Source organism: Balaenoptera ricei, chromosome 3 (genome assembly GCF_028023285.1).
Source record: "Balaenoptera ricei isolate mBalRic1 chromosome 3, mBalRic1.hap2, whole genome shotgun sequence".
NCBI classification, from domain to species: domain Eukaryota; kingdom Metazoa; phylum Chordata; class Mammalia; order Artiodactyla; family Balaenopteridae; genus Balaenoptera; species Balaenoptera ricei.
This window is the reverse complement of record NC_082641.1, coordinates 88,057,291-88,083,336: the sequence shown is the minus strand read 5'-3', so window position 1 is coordinate 88,083,336 and position 26,046 is coordinate 88,057,291. Positions and strand designations below refer to the sequence as shown.

The 26,046-nt window shown below is 39.2% G+C and overlaps 1 protein-coding gene across 3 annotated transcripts in view; it reads left to right on the top strand.

Annotated features, from left to right (window-relative positions):
* EFNA5 (ephrin A5) overlaps positions 1–26,046 on the top strand; it is a 280,729-nt gene that overhangs the window by 244,601 nt on the left and 10,082 nt on the right. For all 3 annotated transcript variants that reach the window (XM_059916857.1, XM_059916856.1, XM_059916858.1), the window contains exon 3: positions 25,937–26,002. In XM_059916857.1, the coding sequence (XP_059772840.1) occupies positions 25,937–26,002 (66 nt within the window). The remainder of the gene's footprint in view (positions 1–25,936; positions 26,003–26,046) is intronic.

Genomic DNA, 26,046 nt, shown 5'->3' with positions numbered 1-26,046 from the left:
CTCAACATCGCAGCTTGTTAACATGACACGCTGGGGATTGCCTGTTGCCTTCGCTCATCCTTAAGCAGCACAGCAGCTGCAATTACTGTTTCTATTATTATTAGTTGTACTTGCTGTTGCTGTCGTTGTTATTTAAAATCCACAAGTTTTTCACAGACTTGGTTATTACACATTTTTGCAGATTCAAGAAACAGGAGTAGAGATTCTACGAGAAGAAGAGCCACTCTGAGAACTTACAGCATTTGAAATCTTTAGAATGAGGTTCAGGAATCGCAGCAGCCATGTGCAGCACCCAGATATTTTTTTTAACTTTTTATTTTGTATTGGAGTAGAGTTGATTAACATTGTTGTGTTAGTTTCAGGTGTACAGCAAAGCGATTCAGTTATATACATGTATCTATTCTTTTTCAAATTCTTTTCCCAATTAGGTTGTTACAGAATATTGAGCAGCATTCCCTGTGCTATACAGCAGGTCATTGGTTATCCATTTTAAATATAGCAGTGAGTCTGGGATTGACAAGCACCCAGATTTCACACAGAAGGGGTCCTGGCTCTGATTCATGAGGGTGGTTGTCAGAGCTGGGGAGACTCCGGGCAGTCCTCCAGAGAACAGGCTTCACACAGCGCATGGGGCTCCTCTCTCACCTGCCTCCCTCTCCGGATAAGGAAATCAGAACAGCAAGGACTGTGGGATCAATGACAAGACACGTCTGACTGGAATGGAAGGTATTCGGAAAATAAAACTGGATAGATTGAGCCAGACTGTTGAGGGCCATTACGTCTGGTCTGAAGAATTAGGAACTTATCCAGCAGGCACTAGGGAGTAGTATGTTTCTGAAATGGAAACTCATTTGGGCTTTATAACTACATTGAAATAATTAGTTTAGGGCTAGATGCAGGCTGGCTATCCAATAAAAGCTAGCAGGTAGTGAACACTTATCCATCCCACCTATTTACATATGTTGTCTCATCCATACATACCTTATTTCAGCTATGTGTTATGCACTATTATTGTTCCCATTTTACAGGTGAGGAAGCCAAAGCACAGACAGGTCAAATAACTTGTCTAAAATCACACTGTCCATGTGTGGCGATGGCCAGAGTTGAGCATCCTAACTCCAACGTTCATGCTCTTAGCTCTTTTCCCTGAATGGCAAGTAATGTTTGGAAGCTTATTCCATAAATACTACTGGTACTTATGAAAAAATTATTCTCATCTCAGAGATATAAATACCCTTTACTTGAATTTCTATTGTTTCTATATTGCCTTCAGCTTCGTTGCCATTGCTGCAGAGTTTTAGGGTGTTTGGTTTTTTTTTGTGTGTAGGTTTTTATGATGTTTCTGTTAAGTGAAGTTGCTAAATCAATAACAGTTGCTGGATTATTAATCAAATACCTGAATTTCTGGCCTTTTGATATGATGTGTTTATTACTAAAGTCCATTTTAGAAGATTTATTGTAGTTATTTCCTAAAATATTTATATTAAAAATGCTATACAAATCCATTTGTTAAACTTTACTTGGGCTGTCAGTACTTGTACATCATTAAATTTGTAGAAAATCTACAGTGGCTATAGAAGGATATACTTCAGTATTATGTATTCTCATTAGTCAACCCTTCAGTTCTCGCTGAGCTGTGTTTACCAGGCTGCTGCAAACAAGAACTAGGTAACCCTGTGGGAGTTTTTGTATTTCTTATACAACTATAAAAATTTTTGTTATAAAATGAGTTCCTTTTACAAAGTGGTAGACTTTGTTAAGTGAGGATAAGAATCAGAAAGCCACATAAAAATAGAGAGGAAACAGGCATGATATCAAGTGATAAGAAATATTCATTTTGGACCAATAGTTTAGAAGGAAAATGTGTGCCTGGGGAGGAAGGAAAGAATAGTGAGTAGTTCCTGTAATATTCTATTTTAATATTCTATATATATAACACAAGGTTTTTGGAAGGTACATTAAAGAAGTGGGTACCTATTGTCTGTGACCTTTCGTGCTTGTCAGTTTATGTTTTCTTCTCCCTGATGTTTAGTTAGAGTCTGATGAAAAAGGACTATATCTAAATGGAGCCATGATTTGGTTTTGATTAAAGGTCAACAGTGATGTATATTTAATCACTATTTACTACTTATAAAGTTAGACAGCAATCATGTTTTTAACCATATAATATGTTCTGATTCTTAGACAGTAAGACCATTATTTAATAGGTTCCTTTTAAAAATACTATTAAGTGCAGAAAAATAGATGAAAATGAGGAGATCTGGGTCTTGAGTCCGTCACTTATTAGGTGTGTTAATTTGGGTGGAAGGCTTCAAGCCATGCCTCAAGTTTTCCATATATAAATGAGTTAAAGTGCTAGTTTAAAAAATGGTATTCTTAATATTGATATTTGAAAGGCAATTAGTTACTTTCCGAGTTTCTGTCAAAATTAATGGTAGCTACCATGACAAGTTTTTATGGGTACTTTAAATTATACATCTACATGTGTCAAAAATAGTTCCTCTCATCATCTAGTTTGAAATACACTGGTGGTCAGAAATAGCTGACTGTCATTTACTCACAAGGGCATTTTTCTCACACTCTTTGCAGGATCAAATATGACCAAAATGTATTAAATTAGTTCACTGTGGTTCATTTAGAATATTCTACAAGGGTAAAGATGCAGAAATACCAGCCTGTCACTTAGAGAACCATTCTTTGGATCACGTCCAAGTCTGCAGTGGTCAGTTGAATTCGTTCAAAATATTTTCCAGGGCCAACTAGAAAATTGCTTCACCATTAGCAGGTTTTATGCACCTGTTTTTTTCCCCATAGAGTCTCATACCTGAGAAATATAGAGAAATGTTCTTTTCCTAAATTGAAAAACTCAGCTGTAGTCTAAATGAAATGGGATAAATTATCTTTTTCACAATTATCCATTAAAGGAAGAATTAGAATTAATATTAATCACAGATGTTTCATCAAGTTTTATTATCAACCAGATTGACTGCCAAAGTGCTTTCTGGAAGACATTTTCTCTCCCTCCCCCGCCTGCTACTGAGAACAAACTGTTATTATGGGTCCTTAGATAAAGATTAATGGTTTTGGCAATTTATTTGAGGAAATCTGTATTTTACTGTACATTCCACTTCAGTTCAAGGCGTCTCTGAAAAGCATGGCTTGTCATCTCCTTGATAAAATTATACAGTGAAGACGCAAGTTGGTATAATTCTTTCCACCATCAGAAACAGATTAATCAATAAGGAACCCAAGGATTATATCACCTGACCCATATTTTTTAAATTGTGGCAAGCCTTGTTTATAGATAAAATAAGCAAAATGCCTATCTAATCTTAGAATATGAGCAGCTATATTTTTACCCATCACCCTTAAATTTCATTTTTATGTCCACTCTCTTTGTGGAAAAATTCATCTCCAACTGCGTGACCCTTATAATAATTATGAATATTTGATAATGTCCCTCATCCATTTGCAGTGTACCCCATAGATGAGTACTATATTCATTAAGGTTTTCCACTCGTAAACAATTTTTATCAATTCTAGCTAACTTAAACAAAAAAAGAATTCTTTCCCTACTAAAGAGATTATTTCAACTGAAGACCTCGGGATGGACAGAAACCGAGGCAATGCTGGGGATCTAGAACATAGAAACAAGTAAATAGAATTATCTCATCAAGACCCAACCATTGGATTTCCTCAACTCTAACTTTCCTCCATTCCTTGGATCATTCTACTCAGGTTTCAAATTCCTGGGAAAAGGAATTTGGCATATATGCCTTTCCTTTGGAAAGAATGAAGAGCACCTTGACTGCCAACCCCACCAAGACTGCATGGAATAAGGAAAGAGGAGCTCTTCAACGTTTTTGTTATTGTTGTTTGGTTTTTAACCTAAGGAAGATAGGCAGTGATGCCGAGTAGGTGGAAACCACCACTGGCCAAAACATAGGTATATTTCATTGACGAATAGTAGTGTAGAACATGTGGAATTGTTCAAAAGGAAGAGAAAAATCTATGTAATAAACCCTTTAAGTGAAAGAGGGGCAGAGCATCAATTTAACATTTATACTTCTAGTTCATTGTACAATAATATTTTATCTTTGTCTAGTACTTTTGCAGGCTTTACTGTGTTCCAACAAGTTAAAAAACGTGGCTCATATTTTTCAGTTAGGATTTCTCTCACATTTAATTGCTTTTCTTTCTTTTAATGGAGATAATATGAGAAAGCAAAGACTCCGGACCAAAAAAAAAAAAAAAGGGAAACACCCTATTTCTTGACTTCCAGCTTTATTTCATTGACATCAACAGAATATAAGAAATGTAGTGGAATGGGCTAAGTCCCATTTCTGCCACTGCCCAACTCTAGTCAGATTTGGGTCATATAACTGTTTCTTCAAATGTAAAATGAGGGGGTTGGGCTAGATTTGAAGATCCCAAGGTGGTTCCAAGGAACAAGAAAATTATTCAGATGTTACAATTGCTGACAGTCAAGCTTAAATTAAGTTTGGGACATTCTGGGTTAAATAAAGTTAATTTTTTTCCCTGTAAGACTTCTTGGGGCCTTAAACGTGATACCATGGATTGTAACTCTCCGAAGAGAGTGATATAATATATATTGTTTACCAAACTTACTGGATTTTGGAACTCTTTCTTCATTGGAGCATCTTGAGGGACCTGGCTTCCATGGGATAAGGTTAGGTTAAATATAAAATCCCATTCAGCTTTAAAATATACTAAGTATATACTTCTCCTAGTCATGAAAAATGTGGAATACATTTTAATAGCATTCATCACCCAGCCCTCTCTACGTAGTTCGCATAACCAGACTTGCTGTGTAGTTCAATCCACGTCCTTGCATCTCATCCTTTTTGGAGATGAGCAACAGCTACAGGCTGGTTGTTTCGTCCTTCAAAGATTCATGTGTTCGTAGTGAATTATGCCGCTTAAATTCCTCTGGCTGTTCCTGTGAGAGCTGTTTTAAGTTTTGCAAATAACTTTTGTAACTTTTCTAGAGTCTTAATTTAAATGTAGATCCAAAACATGAAAACAACACTGTGATTAGATCTGGTAAGTAGACCCGTGTGATGCATGTTCACTTTGTAGTCCGCCATGGGGGTTGTCTTTCCTGAGATACACCTATGCCTGCAGTCTGCCATTCTTGTGTCCTGTGTTATTTTTTACTGAACTTCATCCCACTTCTGTGGACCAGTTCACTAGTTGTCTGAGAGGACTAGTTACCTCACCCAAATAATTCTACTTATAAACCTGTTCTCAAATCCATCTCACATCCTCTGATGAAAATATTAAGTAATACCTTAAGAATGACTTAGCAGCGGGCTACAGGAAGGGAGGCACTCACTAATATGCCTTCAAAGTTGGTCCTGAACAGTGATTTTCCTATTTTTGCAAGGAATACTAGCCAGTTTTACACTCTCCTGTACGAGGTACTAGACTTTTCATCTATGAAAAGTCTTTTCATCTAATAGTCTTTCTCTCATGCTGCCCATGTAGCCCCTCCAGGCCTTGTCCCTGCTGTACCCTCATGAGTCCTTCTCCTCCCCACGGACCCATGTGGAAAGTGCCCCTGGAGCTTTGAATCATGAGGTTCTGCTCGCTGGCCCGAAAGGGTCCCCAAATCCTTGATATCTTTGGAAGCTATTCTGGGATGTAGTTATATAGGGGCTTCCTATGCTAGTGATACCAAAACAAAGGATGAGGCATAGTTCCTACCCACACGCATTCGGTCCTAGGGTGAGCATGGAATAGGTATTTGGTAATGCTTTTTAACTGCCTTGTGTCTGGTACTCCCTTCAGGTGAGCAGGAGGGCCAAAAGGCCCTAATTGAACCTGCCCCCTTGGAGACTTTTAATGTCTTTGTGCCCAAATTTGATCAGGTCCTTTGGTTTAAAGTTGATGGAACCACCCCATCCCATACAAAGCCTCCAGCCTCCAGTCTCCATCTATCAAATCCTTGCTTCTTCCTTCAGAACCCTGATGACAATTTCAAATTTTGTATCATACTCTGTAAAATATAAGGTCCTGAGGGCAGGGACTGTGTATCTCTTCTTTCTTATTGTAAACATAGTGGCACGGGGAACGGAAGGAGGTACAGATAAAGAATAAAAATCTACCTCTATGAGAGTTCAGGGGATTCAGACACAGCCCACCAAGGTTTTGACAGTGAGGATTCCTGCTTTCTGGAATGTTTGATCGGTGCAGATTTAAATAATCTAAGACAGACCCTGCAAAATATTTTTAAAATTCTGCTTTCTATTCTAGAGGAAGTTTTCAACTGAAATGGGGTAGAAAGAAATAATTAATGTTGATTTTATCCCCTGGAGGAAATCTGAACAGGTCTATATCATTTTAAACAAGCATGACATATGAAAATTCGGATTTTACAGAAGGTAAATTGCAGAGTGATCATTCCATTTACAGAAATGGAATTCTTTTCAGTAGCCTTTGAGCATTTTTTAAATGATTTGATTTCTAAAAAAATCCAGTTTACATATATTTTTCAGGATCAAATTGGTTGCAAGGAGCAAAAGTAGTTGAAAATTTTGAAAAGACAGCTATAGGGAATGGAAAGAACATTTCTTTGAGAGTGGGACGAAATTCTAGATGCCTGAGAATCGAGATAACATTTTGTAAACCTCGTCCTCAGTCAGATGGTGGCAGTGGTGGGGGAAGGAGTTATGTGTGTGTTGTATTGCTGAGGGCGGGTTGTGGCAGTAGCTCTCACCTTGGCTGAAATTGTACATGTTAATACAGTTTTACACTGTGCAGAGAATGAGGGCTGGTAGCTACTTATGAGAAATAACAGTTCTTATAACTTCATTAGTTTTTCAAATTAGTATCAGAGACAGCTCCCACTTTTCACTGCTGTGCTTTCTGGAAATAGAATCATAAAGCAGAGAGTTGTAAAGTGCCTCTCATTTTCCTCCAGGAGTAATATCTTAATTGAGACTGTGTCTCTGACCATATATTTGAGAAAAAATAAATTATAACTATGATCACCCCTGTGTCAGAGGCAAAGATGCAGTAGCCATACCTTCCACATTTATTTAAAATACTAAAATTATACTCTTTTCTATAAAGGGGACATAAATGTATTATATACATTGATTTTACATGCACTCTAAAGAATATGTTCAGCAGATATAAAGTTCAATTAGACTATTTCATAAATTTTAGCACAACTAGCTATACTATAAATTCATTAATTATTTACTTCCTGATACTTTGGTTCTTTGTATTGAAGAGGAGCTTTGGGGATGATTTCTTTGCTCTAGTTAGGTCCAAGGTAGTTCAAGTGAAAGCTTTTTTTGCTTTTGATAAATGTCCCTGGGCCATGTCAGCCTGTTCAATATCCTTCTCCAAAGTAAGATGGACTTTGGTGGGCTACTTGGCCTCCCTGAAACCCTGAAGCTCAGTTTCTTAAACTTGTAAAGTGAGGAGACTGAACTAGATGGTCCCTAAGGTTCATGACCTTGAGTTTTATGATGGAGTGATTTAAGCTTGCAGGCTGATGTAAGGATGCAAAAGTGCCCATTGTTTAGCTCTTGATGATGATGGTGATGAGATTCGCCTCCAGGTCCACGTCAGCCCCTTATGCATTTTCAGGCTACTCAGGGCTGTTGCTGCTCAGCATTACTCCAAATAAAGGCCACCAACAAAAACCGGACCTCCTTCTTGCACTTGATACTTGGCTGATATCTTGTCATCATCTGCCTTCACCCTTCACAGGAATGCCTTGAAAACAGCCATCAGGTTATTAGTTAGTAGCTTTTTCAAAGGTACTTTAAAATCATTTTGCTTTAAACAAATATGTTTTAGTGCATTGTAATTGAATGTGGGGGGAAAAACCCACTCTATCTTGAAAAATAAGCCACTTCTTCACATTTATAGCAGGCTTAAGGACCTACTTACATTGCAGGAAACCCACATGCTTACTCAGTTATTGGCTTTTTTACTTTACCTTTCTACTCTGAACTTGTGATTTTGTGGGGCATTTATAGTAGATCAGTGAGCAAACAAGCATTTTCTTGGGCTCACTTTGTCTTTCGCTCATTTATCCTTTCTTTCCTTCCTTCATTCAGCAAATATTTATTGAGTGCATACTGCCGGCCAGATATATTTTAGATTCTGTGAATACAGTAGAGAAAAAAATAGGCAAAAGCCCTGCTTTAATGGAGCCTACAATCTAATGAAGAGCCGGGGGTGGGGAAGGGGATAAACAAGCAGATAAATAAATATGCAATATGTCATGCAGTTGGTAAATGCTAGGATGAAAAAATAAAATAGTAAGGAGAATAGACAATATAAAGGTAGGGAAAAAAAATCACTATTTTATATATATTTAATATATAATGTATTAAAAATATATCTATATAGGGTAATCTATCTTTACATATAAGGTGATCAATATAATTTTATATAATTATATATTTCTATAATTATATAGGGGTGATAAATAGAAAGTGAGTGATCAGGAAAGGCCTTTCTAATAGTTAACACTTGAGGAAGAACGTAAAAGAAGTGAGGCAGCAAACCACGTGTCTGTCTGGCAAAAGGGCTGTCTGGGCAGAGGGAACAGAAAAACACTAAAGGCCTGAGGAGAGTTGCCTGTCTACGTCCGCATGGTTGGGACAGGATGAGCAGGGGGAGAGCTCTGTAAATGTGTGCAAGTGTGTGTGATGGATGAGAGGGCAGGGTCGTGGTGGACCGTGGTAAGGGTCTGGGATTTCACTCTTGAGTGAGATGGGAGCCATTGGAGGGTTTTGAGCTGAGGAGTAGCATGATCTGACTTAGGTTCTGCCAGGATCACTTGGGACTCTTGTCCATTTGTCCAAAGTGGAGCAGGGTCTTTTGTTTCTCTGGCTGGATGGGATCCTTTGGATGTAGTCCATTAAGGGGAGGAATTCTTGGAAAATAGATGGTGCAGAAAAAAATGTTACATGCGTTGTTGAGTAGGATATTCATGGATCAAATACCTATACTGCAAGAGAAAAAGAAGAAATAGATACAAAATCACCCTTGGTGCACTTTATTAATGAACCCGTATCCTTACTGAATTTAAGGTAAAAGTTAGTGAATCTGCTGCATCTGTTATTTTCCTGAGGCATCAGGAAAGGCGGTTGACTCTGTCTACATGTATACAGGCAGGCGGCTTTGGGCTCAGCAGGCCTCTCCCCCAGACACAACCCTCTGAGTTGGGTTTTGGAGAAGAGGAATTTCTGCTTAACATGTGAATTTCGGTTCTTGTGCCACAACGTTGTCAGCTAATTTACTTCTCCTCCGGGCCAAGGCTAAGGCACCACAGGGGTGGGAGCAGGCAAGAGGTGCCTAAATCCCAAGGGATGCCATGAGGTCAGAGACAGCAATGCCAGGCTGAGAAATCTCTCCTTTAAGGCTGTGTGTACTAAGGACGCTGCCAATTTTCTGTTTTCTTTTTGGAACATTGGGTTACTGTGTTTTGTTTCATATTTCCTCCTACAGTGGTGCATAGGGGTACTTAGGAGTATATCAGTTATAGTAATATAATATTAAAGGCTTTTTCGTGACATGCATCTGATTAGGAAATAGGCACAGGGCATGTCTCTGCAGCAAAACTCTCACTTGGTTTTCTTACTAAAACCCACTGCGAATGCTTAAGACTACATAGTCAAGTTCCACCAAGTTTTAATCTACCCCCAGACTTTTTGGAAGGACTTTTAAGAACTTACGGGAAATTATGAAACAAATATTTGAAGTGGGGCTGTCATGAAGAAAAGTATGATTTATACTGTAAACTGAGGTTGTATAGTTTTGGCATCAGAAAGACTTGGATTTGAATGTCTGCTCTGCCATACACGAGCTATGTATGGCATCAGCTAACTACTTATCCCTCTAAGCCTCAGTTTCCTCATCTTTAAAATGAGGATAATAATATCTGCCTTATAGAACTGTTCTGAGGATTAAATTTAAGAAACCTGGCACAGTGCCTGGTGCATAGAAATAGTAGATAAATGGTAGCTATCCTGAAATGAAGTTCCCTCCCACCAAGTTCCATATCAGTTAAGAAATAATTTTATGTTTCTAATTTGTATTTGGTCAAGTTAAATAGAGAAAAAGAAACATTATGGGGAAATAATATTCTAGAGTAATTGGTACCAAAAGAATCCTAAAATAAAAATATAGGTCTTGCTATTAATCCCTTAAAACAATATTTGTAACCATTGTGCGACAGATTTATTGACTACAGCATTCATTTAGAAATGCTAAACTAATGAGAACTTGGCCGTTAGCTGTGATAATGGTTTATCATTTCGAGCTTGAACCATGTGTACTTATTTGGCCTCGTTTCAAAATAATAAATTATTTCAAACTCATTTCATTTCTTGAAAATGCCCCTATGATTTAGGTCATGCTTTGGATTATATGACTACTATTCCTATAATCCGACATCCAGAATAACCTATATGATTCTGGGCTATTTTAAGATTGGGAAACTTAAAACATTTTTTCAGAAATTGCATAAAGAGGTTAGATAGGCTTCTCAAGCCTCTGATTTATCATTTTGTGCCTATGTTTGATTGTTATTCCATATTAAATTTTATTTTCCTTTTAAAATAGCTCTTCACAAAGAGAATATACTGCTAAATACTACTGCAAGGGAATGTTTACAGATGCAAATGACTTCTATTTAAGGAGCTCGTGATTAAAACTTGAAAGAATGTGGCACTAGAAAGCATGTGAATATGGGATATTTATAATCTAGGATTACAGCATAAGGAGATATGTGAATATGTGTGTTCAGTATACTGCAAAGGACCTCACATTGAAACTTGTTACTCTAATTTTACTTTAATTTGGATAAATTAACCATTTTTTAAATTGGGAAACTGTAATGTGGAATCAACCTAGAAAGAACTAGCGTTCCACTTGCCAGTGACAGGCGAGCCGGACAGTTTCCACAATTTCATCTTTCTGATAAAGACAAGATATCTTTCTGATGAGTTCTTCACTGGGACATTGCAGTCTCCCATAGATGCTTTGAGGCTCGAAGTACGTTTCAGTTCTTCACTTTTTTACTGCTCACAGAGCAGGCTGCTAATAAAGTTAGAGAAAAGCTGTGATCATTTTCAGACATCTTTTTTTCAATCTATTCGTACCCCGATGATTTCTTGTTTTAAAGACTAACCTTCTGGGGTCATCCAAGAGGTCAGGCCAAGTTGTGCATCTCATTCTGGTGGAAAGCATGTCTTTGACTCCTGGGCGGAGTCAGCAGTCCTGCTCCTGCCCAGCGTTATGGGTTCCGGAGAAAGGCCTGGTTCGGGCCTGGCTGAACAGGAGAACTAATGAACATGTCATGCGCGTCTCAAGTCTTCCAGACTCTGGCACAGCTGTGGCACTTTCCCCCCCTGCTGCGAGGCACAGCACGCTGGCCATTTGTTGGCAAGTTCGTATTTCACACTGCAGGGAATTGAAATGATTGAACAGACAGAAGAAGAGTTTTATTTGCAGTAGCCTACGTATCCCCAGACTCTGATTTGGCATAAAACATCTGCTTCATGATCTGCTTCAAGGCCAGTTCCTTTCCTCCAACAAAGGTTACGACTTCAGGCAAGCTGTGCTTCCACTGGCAGAAGGATATTCGCTCGAAGACTTGATTTAGTCAGAATCAAAGCATCCCGCCACAGAATTTCTTTTTTCAATTATCTCCGAAGAGGCAGTCAGAATGTAAATGTATCAGTATAATAAATGTAATGAAATAAGGCAGACACTCCTTTCCCCCTGTTGCCATCAAGGGGAGGTGCATCTTACCCTTGGGCATCCACACCCTGAAGCCTGTGAGACTTACCCAGCTATCTGTCAACATGCATATCTTGGCAACAGCACACCTGTAGGGATGGCCCGTGGATGAGTTTCGGCCCATCAGCATGATAAACAAGCGCATACGTTGGTTTTACCTGCAGTGTTTACATCTTTCCGATTATAAAAACAAATTGGCATGACGCTGAATGTAATTACTACTATTTTTCATGGGGAGGACTCATAGTATAGCCTTTGTTTTGTGATAGGTCCTAATTACTAATTATATTTACCCGCGTGATTTTGTTATGCATAAGTCATATTTTTTGTTCAAGGCAGCCCTCGCTAGCCTTACAGACATATATACAAAATTAAATCCTGGCATTTTATTATGCTAGAGCAATTAGATGCCATCCTCATAATGAGAAACATGACATCTTCATCGCTCTCCTCTGTATTTTCATGTTGTTTTAATGCAGACATTTACCAGAATTGAATACTGTCTTCCAGTTACACACACACACACACACACACACACACGCGCGCGCGCGCGCCCCTAACTGAATATCTGCATATCTCCAAGGAGTCCTGTGGGTGAAACCATGTATTCATCTTTTTTAGTTCTTAGGCCACTTTGGTTTAAGAGTAAGAACTGTTGCTTTTATGAAGTGCCTTTTTCTATAAAGTCAAAACCTCACAGCAGTGCACAGAAAGCCGATGGTATAAAGGAGCTAAGTAGAGTCTTTAATAGAGAGAGCTGGGTTGTAAGTGTTTTTGTTCCTACGGAGCAGATAGATTTGGCTCCATCTGTTCCATATTCATAACAAAGGAGTACACTTACAGGAGGGCCAACTTCCCCAGAGCCGCCTGGTAATAATCTTTTCACCAGAATGAAAGCATCTGAACCCAGTGGCTTGGCCCGGAGAAAAGCAGCTAGCAGGATGGCCCTTCAGAACCCTGATTTCCTTGTGACTCAGGTTGACATTACTTTTCCCAATATATAGAATGTACAAAAAATTGATGATTTCTCATCTCCCTGCAGCACTGTGCAGTTACGAAGTTCAGAATGTGTAAGTTTTACCTCCCCTTCCCGTAACCACAAAAGATTTATAATTAGATAGTATGGGGAGAAGTTTGCACTTGAAGCATCTAAAGGTATCACAGGGGAGAGGCTGTTCTTCAAACTTTTAAGTTGTTTCTCTTCAGACTTTTTAATCTTTTTAAAACTGGGGTTAATGAATAGAAATATGAGTTACACCAAATAAGGAAAAACCCCTATTGAGTTTTGTAATTAGCAAAACTTCAAAGCCAATTTCAACTGAGACCTCTTAGATTAAAAAGGTAAGTTGACCCAAGAGTACATACTTTTTCTTCTACTAAGCAAAAGAAAAATAAAATGAGTTTTTTGCCCAAAATGCCATGCTATATACAACAAAAAAATTCCTGTTACTATGACATATGGAATCAGTATCAAAATGTGATTCCTGGATTTAATATCATAGCTCGTGGATAGAATGCTTGTGTTTATATGCTAGCTTCACAGATTTCTTAAGAAATAGGAACATATTTTTAAGTATGGTTATCCCTTTCTCCATTCTGTGGACTTCTCAAATACTAGAAGCTTCTAAAAAATACATCATTGATTTATTTACTATACTTCATATTAGACTCATAATTGTAATGTATCAACCTTTTACTATCTCATCTTAGTATCATCTGTGCATTATCTGCTTGGTAAACGAGGCTTTCTGGCAAATCAAATAGTAAACAAATATCTCAAAAAGTTTGCTGCAGCAATAAAGTGGGCAAAGTTGTCATCTAGCTATGAGATTTCTCTGCATTTTAGCAAGAGGAAATATAAAAGTAATATTCAGAGAGTGAAAAACATAGCCCATCAGTCAGTGAAGATTTCAAGTTTCGACACCTTGGTCCATTTGGTTATTTTTTGTAATATACGGACCTGAATATTTCTGGCTTATTCAGGAGCTAGATGCTCCTTTTATAGGTCCTAGTATAATTGGCAGTTAGTTAGGGATTTGTTTGTTTCCTGGTTATTGTCTCTATCCCAATTAAACTGTAAGCTCCAGAAGCAGGAACCATTTTTTAATACACCACAGTGTTTCCAAAACTTGACACAGTGCTTGGTACAAAGCAGGCATACAAAAAAAATTTTTTGAAGGAATAAATAAAGTAAAAACTGAATAAGCCAGAAATATTCAGGATAGTACTTTGTCTTAAGAAAGATTATTTAAAGAGTTAGTTAGGATTTAAATTTTGATATTTGATTTATTAAAGTAACACATTTTTAAAAATAATTCTGTAAAACATCAAATTTTGCCTATTCAGATTAGTTTATACATCTTACTATTCTATATATAAGATGAGTAAATTTAAGTATTTGGCTCTATTTACAAATTTGGTTAATTAAACTCCTCTAACCATTAAAGATTTAATATATTTTCTTTCCTTTTTAAGTACTTAAAGTTGACTATAAAACTTCCCAAAGTACTTAAGTAATTCTTATCATTCATCATAATTTAAACTTAAAAATATGATGAGGTTTTAGTTCTCTTAAATGGTTTAAAACTGCGTATCAACCTACAATTTCACTTAGTCACAAGTCTAAATAGTTGTTCCATTATATATTTTAAATTGGAGTTACATGTCTGACATGTTACTCTAAATGGCCAAAGTATTCCTACACCTTACAGCTTATTAAAGTTCCACATTCTCAGATGCTTTTTTTTTTTTTTTTTAATTTATTTTTGGCTGTGTTGAGTCGTCGTTTCTGTGCGAGGGCTTTCTCCAGTTGTGGCGAGCGGGGGCCACTCTTCATCGCGGTGCGCGGGCCTCTCACTATCGCGGCCTCTCCTGTTGCGGAGCACAGGCTCCAGACGCGCAGGCTCAGTAGTTGTGGCCCACGGGCCCAGTTGCTCCGCGGCATGTGGGATCCTCCCAGACCAGGGCTCGAACCCGTGTCCCCTGCATTGGCAGGCAGGTTCTCAACCACTGCGCCACCAGGGAAGCCCCTCAGATGCTTTTTTTTAACACAAAAATTACTAGCTCTGTGGTCTTGATCCTTTTAAAAATGCCTCTACTTTGTTTTTAAACTCAACTGTGACTAAAGTATGGTTGTATCCCCTCAACACAATTTTGGGATTACGTTCTCATTTAATATTTGAGGTACCTTAACTTGCCAAGGCTTCTTAATGACTAGAGGGTTTCAGCCAGATGGCTTCACTCTCACCTTCGATCATAATCACCCCAAACATCACTTTCCTGTCCTTACTGAAAGCAGCCCATGGTCACCTGTATTCTAGCACCACTTGCCTTTATTCTCCTGTTTACTGCAGAGGCCTGCAACCCCTACTGAGGCTGGGTATTTGATGAGATTCTGCATGTCTTTGGCTTTAATGATGCCCACATTCCCTTCATTTACTTCTTATCTCTTAGACCACATACGCAAAAACATGAAAAGAATACCTGCTTGAATTTTGTATGTCTCTTCAGGTTTTGGCTATCAAGTCACAATTTCCAACATCATTCCATAAGAAGGAGCCAGTAGAGAGGGCTGAGGAACCTTCCAGGAAAGGGGATTTAAGAAAAAAAAAAAAATTCTGGGGCTTCCCTGGTGGCGTAGTGGTTGAGAATCTGCCTGCCAATGCAGGGGACATGGGTTCGAGCCCTGGTCTGGGATGATCCCACATGCCATGGAGCAACTGGGCCCGTGAGCCACAACTACTGAGCCTGCGCGTCTGGAGCCTGTGCTCCGCAACAAGAGAGGCCACGATAGTGAGAGGCCTGCACACCGTGATGAAGAGTGGACCCCGCTTGCGCAACTAGAGAAAGCCCTCGCACAGAAACGAAGACCCAACACAGCCAAAAATAAATATAAAAATAAATTAAAAAAAAAACAAAAACAAAACTTCCTTAAGCACTCTCTGCATTTTTCTTTTTTATTCTAATCCTGAGTTTGTTTATATTTGGTCAACAAATCCCTTTGCAGCTATACAGATTTTTGTTACCTGTAGACTAATCACATCTTTATCGAACATGTTATGAACAAAGCAGTGGACTCCCCAGAACTGAGAACCCAGCACAGCTCCTGCCCGCCGGAAACTCGTAACTCTAGTAGCAGAGATGCAATGTAGCAGCCAGCTCTGAGACAGAACAGAAATATGGGTTGTGTGCTACCAAGGGGACAGAAACAGACCAGTGTAAGAACCCAGAAGGGCTGTGTGTTGGAAAAATGGAGAAATATCTCATGTGGCCAGAGCAAGCTGGGATTTTTAAGAGGCAAAGGGAAGGTCACATGAGAAAAGGGAGCCAGGGGGGTTCTGAGAGGAAAGACTGTTGGGACTAGCTGTTAATGTGGATTGAAGGAGGGAAAAGAATAGGAGAGAGAAAGACGGAAGTCAGGGTTGGGCAGATTATGAAAGACCCTGGCTGCTCTCTGTGGCGTGATGCCCTGCAACGCACAGCCCTTAATTTGACTGGAAGTGGTCCTACCTAGAGACAACCAGAGCAAACAAGAATACAGCCCCTATCGTTAGCTTTGATTTTCTTCACTCCGTCAACATAAATTCTTCATCAAGGAAAGCATTTTTGGTGTGAAACAAAACATACAGTCCTGGTGCCTAAATAACTCCATCCTTGGTAGAACTCAACTTTCCAAAGAGAGAACATTAATTTGTTCAGGGCTCTAGGGTTCCTTTAGGGGCCTGCTGCCCAAACAAATGCTACTCCTGCCTAGATATGAATCATACCACCAGAGATGGCAGACAGTGGGGGGACGGTGACCTGCTGACTAAGAACAACCAAAGAAATGACTGATTTGTGTAGAGAGATATTTACCCAAATGTGATGCAAAAGAACATTAAAGACAGGAGTAGGAACCATTTACAGCAGCACAATATCCAGAGATGGGTGTGGGCATGGGTGCAGTGTTTGCACCGCCTCTGGGCTGGTTTTATTTAGGGCCATCGCTGCAGCACAGTTAGTCTGTGCAGCTGCAGAGGCCGCCTCAGTGCACAGCCCGGTTGCTTCTCTACAGGATTTATGTCCTCATCTTTGGCAGTGTCCCTCTGATATAATCACATGCTCACACTCTTAAAATGGGTTGAAAAAAAGAACTCACAGAATCTAAGCATGATTTTTCCAAAAGGAACAGGGTCTTTCACTGCCCTTTCCAATTTCTCTAAACTCTCACCCCAGCTTCAGGGCACATCCTCACATAAACCCCTTTGCCCTCCACCCCCAACCTCCATACACACAAAACTATGGGAGAATCCAGTTTGTCTAATTTAGGCTAGAAATAAAGGGTCACACTTGTCCCCCTGGTTTCCCTTATGCCTCATAAATAACTTTTTGTCACAACTATCCAGAGCTGATCCCTTCCTCCCTCTCCCCACCCCCCTCTAAATTTGCACTTAGAACCAGAGGCTGCTTGCTTTAGGGAAATTGCCGTGCAGAGGGAGCAATACGGGCAGAGCTGATGGCATCAATCTGTGGAGTAGTGAAATGATATTCTAGGTCTAAAGGGATCTGTCCCCTGAGTTTCCAAGTGCAATACAGAAGTTCACAGGCCCTCTAAAGTTGGTCATACTTCAACTTTTTTTCTAGAGGGGTAATCTCACAGGGAAACCAAAGCCTATGTGGGTTAACCAGCGGACTGAAAGGCACAAAACAAGTCAGAATGGGTGAACCAGGGAGAAAGTTCAGATCATCATTATACATGCACTCAAACCACTAACCCATGTCCTTTCCAAGGCCCTTCACCAAGGAAGATAAGGATGAAAGTGGTTATGAAAGGTTCAAAGAAATATTATTAACTTTTTTCTAGGAGTTTCTTTGGATTGTATCAACTTGATGTTTATTAGTAATTTGCTGTCTTGCTACATTAGTGCTGTATGATAATGACATTGTTTCTGTTAATACTGTACAAATGAGTAATGGGATTTGTGGCTTTCATTGCTTATCAATCAGTTAACTGTCACCCCAATAGCACATCACAGAGATGACCCAAGGACCCTGTGTCAAATAATAATATAAATAGTTCCTCCTTGGGATTCTAGGAATTCTGCATTTGTCTGAGTTTTTGTTTTTGTTGTTATTACCTTTATTATGTGGCTTCTAGCTGAAGAAGAGTCTTTATAAGTGAATCATTTTTCCTGTCTTCTTTTGCCAGATTATACCTATTTGGTAGAGCAGGTGAAATTCACCAAAATCACCACAAACAAGAGACACAGAACTATCTGACCTTAAAGGCCTGGTACAGTCATTTCAGTAATACTGCCTCAGGCAAGCCCAGGTCTCAGAAAATAGTTACAACACTAGTGTATAATAGGAAACTTTTTTTTTCCCTAACTGTTCAAAGATGTTCAGTGAATTTTTGAAAAATAGTAAAATATCCAATTAGGAACTGAACTATATGTTTCCTTGTGTTTAAGGTTTTGTTAACAATTCAAATGATATGTAAGTGTTATGTTGCATTCTGTGCCTATGTGGGCTGGAATTTGCCAGTCATATGGAAGAAGATCAAGTCTAGGTTCAGAATCTGAGGTTTAAGCTGACTTAAATTTTTCTTAAAAAGAATTAGAAATGCTTCTTATAGAGGATATTTTAAAAGCATTCTCTGAAATCCAGGTTATTTTTTGGTCATGCCTTAAAAGATATCAAAATCATGGGACTAGCCTTCCTCAATAAGCAGTAGAAACAAGTTTGTTGTCACTGTGCTTTAAAAAGCAAGTAAAAGTTTGCCCACACTTCAAATGTGTACAAAAACATCATGATAATGTCTTATTTGTTTATTCCTAGAAATCAGCGGAAAGAATTTGTCCTCAGCCATTTATTTGAGGTTGCTAAGAAAAATTAATTGATCTACTGAGGCTTAGCTGCTGGAATTTAAATAACACTTAGGTTAGGGTTTGCAGGGAAACTTTGCCTAAGGGGGTAGAGAGATGCGGGGGGGGGGGGGGGGGGGGGACACACATGGGTGTGATGGGTGGGTACCGCCTATTTTTTCTTTTGTCTGAGGCTGCACAGCTGGAACTTATTTTACTTCTCTCACCCTGAACTCTGCTCTAATTTTTTGTCCCTGTTACAGTTCCCTGGTGTTGAAACCAAGATTTAGCTTGCAGAGTACACTCTACCCTTATTTTATTGTTGGAAATACCCCTCTTCCTTTTCTAGTTTTTTAAAAAGAAACATCCCCAGAGCCATATCAAAGTATCTGTTGTTTACATGATATTTTAAATTTCTCCAACGCTTCCACCTTTACTTAGTAACCTCATTTCCAAGTTTTACCTCTGGGGCTTTGACCTTAACCTGCCAGTGATTCAAGTCTTGAGACACAGCAGGCTGTGGGAGATGAATTGTGTGGGCAGAGTAGTCGGGGACTGAGGTTGCTCTTAGGGGGCAAGCTTGATAAACCCGGGGCCAAAAGCAGGTTATTAAAACGTGACTTTTAAATCTCAAAAGGTAGACTGGTGAGATGTATTGCATCATAACTGGTGATTTTGTTTTTAATATGAAAATTAGGTATTGTGCTGCTTTTAAGAAGGGCAGATAGCCAGCTGCAAGTTGTTGCTGGGGTCTTCTTTCAAGAGGCCTAACTTTTGTTTTAAGACTTTTCCTGAGGATCTGGTAACCATTTTCCAAGAAGTCCATATGGCTTTGGTTAATCTCTATCCTATTCCCACCACTTCTTCTGTTACCCACCCTCCACCCACATACACAAAATGGATTTTATTGACTCATTAAATTCTACAAGACATTTTCCGTAGTACCATTTGTTTAAATGGGCTTTACTTCTTCAGCGTTTATTGTGAAAAGAATATTAATGCTTAATTCTGCCATCGCCTGTCTAATTTACATATATCTATGTTGTATGTGAGACCACATGAAAACCTACAGAGGAAAAACTGGGCTGTGCTAACAGCTAATAGCCCATCTTTTCTTTGGACTTGCACAAATTAAGAAATATCGTCTGTGGCAAACAAAATGGAAAACTGTGTTTTTAATACCCGCCTCCCCCCACACACACTCATTTCTTTGAAAAATAAGCAGCTGATTATTTTTTAAAAATAAAATTTCCCAAAGTACCCAGGTTGACAAGGGACACAGAAAAGGAGAAGGATTTGGCTTTTGGAATTACGATTTGAGGATGAATAAGGTTAGGCAGAGGGATGATAAAATGAACTAATGAGTACAGGATTGGGCCTGAAAATGTGAAGAAAATATGAGAATCTCACCCCTCTCCTTCTAAACTTTCGGTTCCTTATGAAGAAGAACATTTGTTTCCTTGATTGCTTTTGAGTTGCTTAAAATCTCACGATGTTTATATTTAATTTGAGAGCCTGTGTAAAAGATAAATAGGAGTTTTTTGATACGAAGAGAAATTTTAACTTATTATTTAAAGTCCTTTTATTTCCGGTGTTTTCAAGCCCATCTTTATATTCTATTTCTCACATTTGAGGAACAGCATTCTCTCTTATGATTTAAGTTTACGTTCTTGTATCAAAGCTCATTTAGGTTCCCCCAGCAATTTGGAGTTAATGTGAGGCATCATGCTAATTACGAGAAACGGCACAGGCTGTGGCTACATTAGCAAAAGCTAAGTGGCATGGGGAGGAAAATGAAAAACAGTTTTTAAATGCTGGAGTGAAAACAAATAGAGATGTCTTGTAGTGTTTCCTCAACAGCAGTTTATAATTACCTCTCTTCAAGGCCTGTTTTAAGTGGACTTGTACCAGTAGCTTGAAAAGTAAACTCCTAAGGGGTGCGTTTGTTTAGACGTGGCAGCAGAATCAGGGAGCAGCTGCTGGGGGAGCCTTCAGCACAGTGCACTCCTGTGCCTCAGTCCTGAAGCCTCAAGTGGGCATGGGAAACCCTTGATTGCACAGCATTATGTCAGTTAGCTCTTAAGCCCCGAATTTGTGGCTAAGACAGCATTTATTATCTCACAATTTCTGTGGGTCATGAATCCAGGGGCAGCTTAGCTGGGTCCTCTGGGTCTGGGTCTCTCCCAAAGCAACAGTCATTTGAAGGCTCGGCTGAGAAGGATTCAATTTGTAGCTCGCTCGCATGATTGTTAGCTGGACTCTGTTCCTTGCGGGTTGTTGCACTGAGGTGTCAGTTCCTTGCACGCGCTTGTCTGAAAGTCTCCCTCTGCTCCTTGCCATGTGGGTGGGCCTTTCCACTGAGAATCTCACAGTATGGCACCTTGCTTCAGAAGGTGAGCGAGAGTGCTAAGGAGAAGGAGGGCACAGTCTTTTACAACATAATCGAAGAAGTGACATCCCATCACTTTTGCTGTATTCTACTCACCAGAAGCAAGAAACCAGGGCCAGCCCACTCTCAAGGGGAGGGGCAGACACAGCGCATGCATACCAAGTGCGGATGGTTGGAGCTAGGTCAGAAGTTGCCTGCCACAAGCAGGATGCCACATCCAGCCGAAGGGCCCACAGTTAATTGTGATGTGAATGATACAAATATTTGCAATGCTAAATACAGCCTTTGGAAGTACTGATTTGGAGGCATTGAATGTGGTCCCCTTTATGTATCAAATTGGCTGATAAGTGCTGAGCGGTGCTCACCTGAGCCCCAGCAGAGCAAGCAAACAGGTTTTCAGGAATGGCTGAAGTTAGAGCTCCTGTCTGAGGTCATGCAACAGAGTGAAGATAAGCAGCCCTTTTTTAGCAGGTTACTCTAAACACGGAGAACCAGAGGGCCCCTAGATTATATTTCGTTATGTGTTGTAAGGTTGTGATGGGTACTTTGCAGATCATTAGGGGGAAGGGACTCTGTGGACTGATTTATAAAGTTGCTATTAAGATCGTGGAATGGGAGGCTGCGCTTGTTTTAATGGTCCCCTCACCCCTACTCCCAGCTTCCTGACTCCAAATGTACATTTTCAGCAGTAAACTGAGTAAAGGGATATGAATTTGGATTATGTGACAAATGTTTAAGACATGAATTGAATTTCTCATTTTAATCTGACAAATTCTATTTTAAAATCCATATATCTTTTTTTTTTATTGAAGTATGGTCGATTTACAATGTTGTGTTAGTTTCTGGTGTACAGCAAAGTGATTCAGTTATATATATATATATATATATATATATATATATATATATATATATTTCAGATTGTTTTCCATTATAGTTTATTACAAGATATTGAGTATAGTTCCCTGAGCTACACAGTAGGACCTTGTTGTTTATCTATTTTATATGCAGTAGTTTGTATATTGTAATCCCAAACTCCCTCCCCCCTTTTCCCTGGTAACCATAAGTTTGTTTTCTATGTCTGTGAGTCTGTTTCTGTTTTGTAAATAAGTTCATTTGTGTTGTATTTTAGATTCTACATATAAGTGATATCATATGATATTTATCTTTCTCTGTCTGGCTTACTTCACTTAGTATGATAATCTCTAGGTCCATCCATGTCACTGCAGATGGCATTATTTCATTCTTTTTTATGGCTGAGTAATATTCCATTGTATAAATATATACACATCTTCTTTATCTTTCCATCTGTCCATGGACGTTTAGGTTGCTTCCATGTCTTGACATTGTAAATAGTGCTGCTGTGAACATTGGGGTGCATGTATCTTTTCAAATTAGAGGAGTTTCCTCCGGATATATGCCCAGTAGTGGGACTGCTGGATCATACAGTAGTTCTATTATAAGTTTTTTAAGGAACCTCCATACTGTTCTCCATAGTGGCTGCACCAATTTACATTCCCACCAACAGTGCAGGAGGGTTCCCTTTTCTCCACACCCTCTCCAGCACAGAAAATCCATATATCATTATAGGAAGAGTTCAGGTCTAGGTTTTCTTCCCCTGTTGCAGGTGAAGACCCCTTTTTGGTTGCTAAAGCTCCAATTTGGGAACTTAGGGATGAAATGTTATAATTCTTTTGTCCCAGTTGCTGTTGGTTGGCTTCTGGAGGACCTGTAAAGCCTGGATAAAATTCCCTCTGATAAACACTCCCGGGACACCCTCACATGCCCAGATGAAGCTCATGCAAACCTCAGTTACCACATGGATGCCTCCTGGTCCCTAAACTGTGTTTCCTACCTATGTCCTCAGCTGGGATAAGCACAGCACAAGGACAGAAACAGTTTGTCTTTTACATCTTTGCGTCCATAGCACCTCACAGGGCAACTGTGCATAGCAGCAGTTTTAAAAGCGTTTGAGTGGATAGATAAAGCTGCAGTAATATATAATACATGGTAGTAATTATTCACTATCAGTTTCCAAACGTTCACTGTTAATTTTCTAAGGAAAACAGCGTATTGTTTTAACTAAAATAGTGTTGCCTGTTATAAAGTGATGTGTGTCTCTAGAATCACAGAGATCAATAATACCGACCTCCTGACAAAGGCCAGACACATTTTAAGTTTTTACTGTCCCATCTTCAGTCTTGCTCATAATTGAGCCCAAGAGGATTTTCTTTATAAATTTACTTGTGTGACTATTACATTTTTCAGTTCCTCTGTTTTGTGTTTTTAATGCTTCAAGCCTCTGCTTTGTTGTTTAGGTGTGACTAGTAAAGTACTTTCATATTACCTTATATATTCAAATATTACTAATAATTAATAATAATCGCTCTTAGTAAGTGGTATAAAGGCACCCTCTATTTGTCAAGCAAGGCAAGAGGTGTGGGGTTAAGAAACCTGGAACATGACATGGAATAAAGCCACACTCCCAGTTTTTTAAAGCTTGCATAAAAAATTGAGTTTTGCTGACATATGGGAAAAGTTTTTATGCCTTCTGGTATCATTTTTGTTTTTCAACGTGGCAAACAAGGAACCCAAGTTATACCGACTTAGGTTAAGATTTCATGAGCTCAGGTCGGAGGCTGTGGAGTCAAGTGACTTAATGAAATCTGCACTGTCGACTCACATTATATGTTTATATTCTTTGTTCATCAGTCTTTCTAAGGATTAGAGTATAATAGTCAAACAGCATCATAAGGTATCAGTCACGTTATCATTGTCATGCAGCTTTTCTGGTGCTAGAGAGGAGATGAGGAACTAAGGGAGAAGTCTGATGGGGAAGAGAGGTCTTTATATAAATATAAGTACATTTAATATTCTTAGTGTATAGAATAATATAGCTCATCCAGTAACTAAGGCTAATTGTCCCTCTTTGCGAGCTGGTGAGAGAACTCTCTTGAATTTTTCCTGGACAGTTTATCATTTGTTGATGTTTAGTTATTCCAGCGTGCCCCACAATGATTGATTTTTATGTCCTGGATTTATAGAATTTCTCCTATATATAAATCTGAAAAATGTGTGCTAACTCTAAGAAGTTCCCCCACTAAAACAAACATTTGATCTTGCCTTGAGCCTGTTATATCTTACAGTATCATCAGTAAAATCAGCTATTGCATGTGGTAAATCAAGTTCACGAGGCTTGCAGTAAGTTCATCTCAGCTCAGAAATCCATAAGCACAGCAGCGTAAATATCCATGTGTCACTTTTTCACACCACCTCTCATAAATAAGATATAAACTATCTCAAGAACCCATGGTTTTTCTAATGAATTGGAGTCACCTATGTGTACTGTATTTGTGACATGCACATTTGCAGTTGGGGTCCACAGGAAGGACATCATTTCCTGGATCAAACCACAGAGTGCAAATATTGTGCCCTAAATAACACACTAGTTACTGTAAATGTCAGTAGAGGGAGTTTTTCCGACTTTGATTTAATGAAAGCCTACAGCAAAGCCAGCTGTTAGCACTTCTTAACTGCTTGTCAGAGCGAACACGAAGATGAGGAGAGCTGAAAACATTTTTTCTGTATCTACTTTGGTCTAAGAATTAAGAGAGTTTTCAACAGGTGTTGAATAGCGACACGGGGGTCCTTTCCAGCTTGATGTCTTTTAGGTGGTGACTGACTTTATAAGTTCTCCTCCAGGATGTGGACCTGGAGTTACATGAGGAGATTGTTGGGAAATTAGTCTGGAGTTTGCATCTTGAATCCTCTCACCTGCAAAATCAGCATTTTGGTTTTCTGGGCTCACCGTGAGGGACAGTAAGAATAGAGGAGGGAGAAGGCACACTGAACACTGGTCCTCGCTTTGTCACTGAGGGTATTACCAAACTAATTGTGAGCCATGTGTATTTTGACTGATATCATCTGCTCTTTCTGAACAAAGAAAACACTTGAAGCAAATACATAGGGAGGAAAGTATGCAGCACTCATTTCTGTAATTTTTGTCATCTCTAGAATGCATGTGTAAACATATGTGATTGTTAAGGGTCTTACTGCCTTGGAAATCCCTTTGACGTTATGCTGGGTATACTGAGGGGCGATCATCTTTCAAACGCAGGGGAGGTTTACAGTCTTATTATCTTGAAGAGGAGAAGAAAGTTTCTTCCTCAAATGATTTATAACTTGAAACATGTTGTCATGTTTTGGTAAGCCCACTTTATTAATTCCATCCTTCTCTGTGGCAAATTTTTAAAAATAAATGTACCATTGCAACCCAGTACTTTCTCAATAGCATATTGTACTTATAATAGCTTGATGGAAGTTGCTGGGTTCGGTTTAGTCATACAGAATGTGGAGCCAAGTTCTGAGTAAAACCTCTAATTGAATTACCTGCAAAGCACTGACAGACAGGCTTTCAGGACAGACAGAGCTTTGCTTTCCCCAGCAGAACTAGGTCATGTTGAAGTTGGCCTTGTAACTGTTAACTGGATTTTGCCAACGCTTACACCCTGGGCTCTGGTGGCTGCGGGCCCCTTTCCTGCAGCAGAGGAGGAGCTCTCTATGAAAGCAGGAGGACTCGGGCGTTATCTTCATATTTTAGAGAAAACTGATTACAGATCAAGTTAAACGCAAGAGCCTTTGAAATAAGAATCCAAAGTATTCTTCTGTAGATTACCAATGTTCTTGCATGATTCTTTCTTTATTGTATTGCAAAGGAAAGATAGGTATAGGAAAGTAGCCCCTTCGATAGCAGTCAGGCAATGTCAGTCTGAAAAGTGTTTCTGTTTTCATCTTCTGGGAAGAATTAGAGTAAGCGCCCATTGTTCATGAAAGAATTTACTGTGGACCATTTGCACTTGAATAATCTGGTGGTGTTCTCTCCTTTCTCTCTTGCTCTCTCTTTTTGTCTTTTCCACAGCCTCTGCAATCCCAGATAATGGAAGACGGTCCTGTCTAAAGCTCAAAGTCTTTGTGCGACCAACAAGTAAGTTCACTAAAATGAGCTTCCGAGGGTGGCTTCACTGCGCA